At 43.4% G+C, this 6,900-nt stretch overlaps 1 protein-coding gene across 5 annotated transcripts in view; it reads left to right on the top strand.

The window, feature by feature from the left end:
• Nucleotides 1-3,448: 3,448 nt before the first annotated feature.
• Nucleotides 3,449-6,900, top strand: part of IGF1 (insulin like growth factor 1) — a 92,231-nt gene continuing 88,779 nt past the window's right edge. Inside the window, exon 1 of one of the 5 annotated variants that reach the window (XM_060194289.1) lies at nt 3,449-3,522. Coding sequence is in view for 3 of the 5 variants with exons in the window: in XM_060194286.1 (XP_060050269.1) it covers nt 6,643-6,674 (32 nt within the window). In the remaining 2 variants the exon portion in view is untranslated. Of the gene's footprint in view, nt 3,523-6,211; nt 6,442-6,509; nt 6,675-6,900 lie in introns of those variants that run through there. The other 4 variants (XM_016190326.2, XM_060194287.1, XM_060194286.1 and 1 more) reach the window with 4 other exon arrangements.

The following is a 6,900-nucleotide window of genomic DNA, read 5'->3' as shown; positions in this document are numbered from 1 at the left end:
CTTCTCTCTCAGATAAGAGAAACAGCATGTGTCCTTCTCTAGTGTTTTCTAGAGTCTCTGAAAGATGTTTTCAATATTGCCAAATCCTAGGAAAGACATGAATGAAAACTGAGGTGGGTCTAAAGGCTTCCTGACTGATGGGGAAGTGTAATTGATGCATTTTCCCATGACTGTGTATTTGTTTCCTAGTACATGGCATGTTTCACTCCAGTGGTTCACCTAAGACTAGGCTTTGAAACAGCAACTATGTGCTTTTGTCACAGTCAGCCTCTGCCTCTGCTATTACCTTACTGACTGAAAATTCTTCCTTGTGACTCGGGAGGTGGTTCAAGGTTCAAACCCAACAACTGAGTTGATCCCTCCACTGCACATCCTGGAGTGATACTCTGGTCTCTCTTGAAAGATAAGTACATTTTAAAAGTACTTTTCTAGATAATTTAATTGAAGCTTTTAAGACTTGGATAAATAGTTTTAAACTAAAATTTAAAACACTGCTTTAGGGCTGAGTGGTAGTGCTACCTGGTTGAGCACACATAATACTAAGCACAGGGACCTGAGCAAAGATCCAGTTTCAAGCCCCCACTCCCCACCTACAGGGTGACACTGTATGAGCAGTGAAGCAGGTCTGCAGATGTCTATCTTTTTCTCTCTTTGTCTCTGTCCTATCCATTAAAATAGAAAAAAAAAATGGCCACCAGGAACAGTAGGTTCCCAGTGCTGGCACTGAGCCCCAGCATTAATCCTGAAGGCAAAAAATAAATAAAATATAGCTCCCCAAAATATGTTGCATCTCGTGCCCTAAATAGCAGGTGTCCTCATAAACAAGTACCAGAGAAGCAAACATTTTTAAAAAATTAATTCTGAAGAAAGCACAGCCTGCAAAGACTTTGGGGCTTCGAATCTATTTTGTTTGCTTGCTTGCTTGCTTGCTTATTTGTTTCTTGTTGAAAGGGAGGATTGGGAAGTGACAGTTGATAAATCCAGGTCCTGGATTCAGGGCTCTGAATTGCATGTGCCAGAGTGATGTTCAGGTTCTCTTTCTCCTCTCCCCTCTGACATTAGTGAATAAGTTTTTTTTTTTTTAAGGGAGATTAGCAAGTATAAGGAGGTATGGGAGATAGATCAATTTGCAACAAAGATTGTCCCCTTTGCAGGTTCACGATGGAGCACTGAAAACCAAGCCACTTCACACTTGCATGAATCCCTAATGCAATATCTTTGACCCCTGCTCAATAGTTCACATTTTTAAAATTTTTTATATTTATTTATTTTCCCTTTTGTTGCCCTTGTTTTTTGTTGTTGTTGTAGTTATTATTGCTATTGTTATTGATGTTTCCATTGTTGTTGGATAGAACAGAAAGAAATGGAGAGAGGAGGGGAAGGCAGAGAGGAGAAAAGAAAAACAGACACCTGTAGACCTATTTCACCACTTGTGAAGCGACTCCCCTGCAGGTGGAGAGCCAGAGGCTTGAACCAGGATCCTAATGCCATTCCTTGTGCTTTGCACCATGTGCACTTAACCCACTGCGCTACCACCTGACTCCCAATAGTTTACATTTTATAAACAGATTAAATGTGAGTTCTGTTTGTGACCTCCTAAATCTCTGTCACTGACCATGTCACTTTTCTATTACCCTCCACTTTCCTCATTTATCTTTTATAGAAAATAAGGGAGTTGGTCATTTCATTCCAGAAACTGGTTATCTCCTAGGTTGCTTTTATTTTTGATAAAGGGAGAGAAATCAGAGCATTACTCTAGCATATGTGATGCTAGATGTTGAACCTGGAACCTTATGCATACAAGTCCTGTGTACTAGCTATTGTGCCACCTCCTCAGCTAATTTTTTTTTAAAGATTTTTATTCCTTACCCATAAGAGAGTTTCACTTGAGGCTGAGAGGAGGGAGAGAGATGCCAGAGCACTGCTCTACTACAAGTGGTGCCAAATATTGAACTAGAAACCTCAGACCTACATGCCTGATTCTCTGACCAATTACCCACTTTGTTGTTTCTTTAATATGAAATCTTTTCTATGATCATTCATTTTCCATAAGTTCAGTCAAAATGGTTGCGGCACACTTGAAGAGATAAGCATTGACAACTACAAGGCCAAAGAAATCATATGAGCCCATGTGAAGTTTATGATTTTCTATGCTTCCACCTTTAAACAAAAGCAGGGGGCAGGTGGTGATGCACCTGGTTGAGTGCACAAACTACAGTGTATAAGGACCTGGTTTCAAGCCCCTGCTCCCCACCTGCAGGAAGGAAGCTTCACAAGTGGTGAAGCAGGTCTGCAGGTGTCTCTCTGTCTCTCTTCCTCTCTGTCTCCCCCTTCCTCTCAGTTTCTGGCTGTCTCTATTCAGTTAATAAAGGTAATTTTAAAACATTAAAACAAACAAAAAATACCTGTGGTAACAGGGGCCAGGTGGTGGCACATCTGGTACATATAATGTGCACGGACCCAGACTTAAGCCCCTAGCCCCTCCACCTGCAGGAGGAAGTTTTGCGTACGTTTCTTGATCTTTCCCTCTCAATTTCTCTCTGTAAATATCCAAAACAAATATTTTTAAAACTAAAAAAAAAGATGAACGGACACCTAGTTTATTCATTTCAAAAGGATTTTTTCGGGGGGGGGGGGGGGCAGAGGGATTTTTAAGAGTAAAAGGAAGGGCCATGTAAAATGTATTTACTCCACAACTTTCTTAAGAGCCCACTCTCCCAAAGGTTGTACTTCAGTTAAGATTATCGTGGCAGTTTCCCTAATGTCCACTAGAGGGCGTACATTTATTTGCTTCCAAAAAACAGCTTGTTTGTGGGCGCTGCCCCGGAAGTTTGGCCTTTCCTCACCTTCTGTTTTACTGGGGGACAAATGTGGCCAAACTCTTGGGTTTTTCTCAATCCCCGGGGTCATCTTCTGTAGGGACTCCTCCTCTGCCATTTGTGAAGAATTCCTTTGCTTCCCAATCCACAACAGTTGTGTTACTGACTGTGCTCAACATTTGCCCTTTTGACATTTTAGAAGAAATAAGATCCAAGTTTGATGTTGAAAAGAAAGCATAGATTTCTTCCGTGAGACGATGCCTCCTCCCGATTAGTGTTTTCTCTAGCTGTAGGGAAAATGCCTCTCTGAGGATTTAGAGGTGCCTCTTTGTGCTAACGGAGATCTTTCTGAGGAATATCAGCATTCCCTTCTAAGCAGATCTGTGGAAAATTTAACCGAGTCCCCTTGCCCAGCTGCATTTTCTATTTATGAAGGCTGGCCTTTTCCTCTGAGTATGATGTTCTAATTGGACAAGATCTGGATATCAAATATAGGAGACTTCACACCCAGACAGTCTTCTCCTAAGTCAGGATCCCAGGGACACTTCTGATATTTTCCCCCAAGTTCTTTGCCACGTGGGCTGCCCCCAGGCCCTTGAACTCACCTTTTATTTGGTTCCAAAGTCTCCTTACCTCCCGATATTTCATTCTGTGCTCTTCTCGGGAATCAAGAACAACATTAATTGACGTGATTGAGCGAACTGTAAGTAGGTTCTACTGCAGGTACTACTCTGCCACTAGAGTAGGGGACAGGCTGAGCAGAAAGGGTGGGGACTGGTCCTTGCCCACTCCTTCTGTGTGTCCCCATCAACCTGCTCTTGAAGGAGGTGAACAACTTATGGCTTTTTGCTCTTTGAAAGAAAGGTGTCTGAGGTGGCAGTGTTATGCAAATCCTCTGCTCAAGAGGAAGATTGGGGGGGGGGGTATTTATGTTCTGCCATCATTGCATATGCCATAGGTGTAACCATTAATCTCTGAGTTTCTAAGAATGGATGTTCTCAAGATGAGCACATTCTGGCAGCTAGCTATTTTGGTGGCACATAATTCTTATATCTGTCAGGCTGTTCTAGGCAGGAGACTACATAATCAGTCCACAGTTTTAGAATGCTGCTATTTCCCTCCCATGGTGGCCTGGGGACTTGTGTACTACCACCCAGATGTCACTAGCAATAGGTGTACTCGTTTCTTTTCGTCCCAAGCTGATGCAGCTTAGTTGAACCTATTTGGACATCCTGTGGCATGTTTTATGCCCCCCCCCCCCGCCCCCTACCACCACCTCTGGCACTGCTCCACTGATGGCTCCCCTTACCCAGCCACCCAGGCCATTCTCCTCATCAAGACTGAACAATCACCACTTCAGGCAATTGCCTTCCCCATTGGAAACTGAGAACTCACATCAGAATGTTGCCACAGCACAGCTGATGATAATTATGACTCGCTGAAATATCAGTTGTCTTTGACTGCAACATAAAAACTGGGACATAAATTAAAACCCAATTATCCTTTAAGGGTAATTGGGGTTATAAAACCAAGAGCCTGTGAGCTTATGTGTGGCTACTGCTGCAGCGGTGTGTGATGGCACAGCAAGTTCTCTGTCTCCCAGCGCAGCCTCTCTCACACCAAATGGCTGGGATGAGATTGACCCCTGAGCTCTGCATGGAGGGATCTGGGTGACAGCCTGGGAGAAATGTCGTGACCACTCAGAACAGCTACAATATGTCACAAGGGCTAGGATGATAGATAATACAGCAGTAGAGCACCGGGTATGTACACCTGCAGACCCCAGGTTCAATCCCTAACACCAGCATATGGCAGAGCTGAGTGGGTCTCTGGCCTGTTTCTCTCTCTTTCTCTCCTAGAAATTTATAAATCATAGATATAGACATAGGTGCTTTAAGTACAATGGGAAAGGTCTGAACTTTGTAAAGGTTATGTTAGGGCAAGTCATTTGTCACCAAACCTCTGGCCAGAACTTGACTGTATGCTTAGAAATAATAGTTCTCTCCTTCTGGGGAGGGGGATGAGGGCTGAGGGAGATGTGTACCCCTTTGACTCAATACATCCAGAAGGGGAAGAGGGTGGACTCTGTTTTTCATATAAAACTGCAGGAGGGTGGTCTTGAGGAATCAGACCTGTTGTAAAGGAGGGTTCATTAAAGGCAGCCTTGGATACTCCTAAAATCTAGGGGTGCCCCCACACCTGTGGACATCTACCTGGCCAACTCTGAGGGGTGCATATTTGCAGGCTTCAGGAGTCACATCATCGCCACTGAAACTCCCTCATATTGTATCCCAAAGCCTTTCATGACACATACCTCCTCCCCCCACAATTCTGGAACTTCAGAAGAGTTTCATTTCCTTGTCTTTCCAAATAATTTGTCCTCCTCCGGCCCTCAAGTGTGCAGTGGTGACGTTTTTTTAAAGGCGCACATACCCATCTATTATAGGAACATTCTTCTGTCTCTGCTATGAGATTCCTGCCTGGGCACAGATACAGTAAATGCTCATTAAATCATCCTGAAATATAGTGTACCTTGAAAACAGCATCACCCTAGGTTTCTGGCTGTGATTACTTACTAGAAGGCAAACACTAACCATACAGAAGTCTTGACTAAGCCCCAACCAGTTTTCAAACTGAGTCAGATTTCTCCTTCAGACCATCATTTCTGCAAACAACTTTCTGGCCATAGTGGCCATAGTATGACATCAAGAATCTGAGAAAACCAGGCCTGTGTAGACATCAAGGGAAAGTAGAATGTCTTCTGCAACCTGACTTCTTAATCCACTTTCCTATTTACTGCCTCGCAAAGCCACAGAGAAACCAGTGTGAATTCGATAGACATATATATATCAAAACCTAATCTTCAGTGGCCCAGGCGGGTATACATTATAAATAGCAAAACAGCTGGCTTGGACCACGCTGTGGCCACTCATCCAGTGGAGAGATTGAAATGACATCATAACCCTCGAGAGGGTATTGCTAGCCAGCTGGTGTTATTTAGAATATACAAAAACTGGAGGGAGAAAAATGCACATGCATGCGCAATCACACACACACACACACACACACACACACACACACACACACACGGTCAACTTCTGCAGAAAAAAATATATATAAACAATAGGAAAATAGTTTGTCCCTCAGATGCCCTTCCCCTGGGGGTGCGGATGGAGGTGAGGGGGTTGGTGAAAGGCAGTCCTAGTAGAGGAAGGAAGAAAAAACATTCAATTTGATTATTTTTTTCAGTTGGCTTTACGCTCAGCAAAGTCTTTTACTTTGTCATGGGCAAAGAAAAAAAGAAAAGAAAAGAAAGAAAGAAAGAAAAAAAAGCAGGAGACAGCATCCCCCAGGGAGCCCAGTGCATATGCCTGTCCCTTTTTCTGGGTTCTAGGAAATGAGATCATTCCCCTCCCTTGGCAACTAGGACCAGGGGTCACACCAGACCTATCTTCCAATCGAGTCTCCCCGGCACTTCGGGGTTAAAAAAAAATCATAGCGCTTGCAAGAGATGGTCTTTTCTGCATGTCTTGTGATTTTTTAATTTTTTTTTTTAAGTTCTGCCTTTGCCCTGCACGGTAAAACTGCCCACCTCTCCCCCGTGCTCACTTCCTTCATGCCGGTAAGTAAGGTGTCTGGACAGCTGTGGTAGTGCGTGCGTGTGTGTGTGTGTGTGTGTGTGTGTGTGTGTGTGTGTATGTGTGTTTGTTTTCATGGACAGGAAAAAGTTAATCAGAAAGCAGATCTTTACATTCTGTGGCAGCATCAGTGTTCAGTGTCTACTAACCCTGTCACTAACACACATTCTTTTTAAGGGGAAAAAATGCTTCTGTGCTCCAGTTTTAAAATGCAAAGGTATGATGTTATTTGTCACCATGCCCAAAAAAGTCCTTACTCGATAACTTTGCCAGAAGAGGGAGAGAGAGAGAAGGCAAATGTTCCCCCAGCTGTTTCCTGTCTACAGTGTCTGTGTTTTGTAGATAAATGTGAGGATTTTCTCTAAATCCCTCTTCTGTTTGCTAAATCTCACTGTCACTGCTAAATTCAGAGCAGATAGAGCCTGCGCAATGGAATAAAGTCC

The sequence above is a fragment of the Erinaceus europaeus genome, chromosome 7 (genome assembly GCF_950295315.1).
Source record: "Erinaceus europaeus chromosome 7, mEriEur2.1, whole genome shotgun sequence".
Taxonomy (NCBI): Eukaryota; Metazoa; Chordata; class Mammalia; order Eulipotyphla; family Erinaceidae; genus Erinaceus; species Erinaceus europaeus.
The sequence above is the reverse complement of the archived record's forward strand: the minus strand, read 5'-3'. Positions and strand labels throughout refer to the sequence as shown.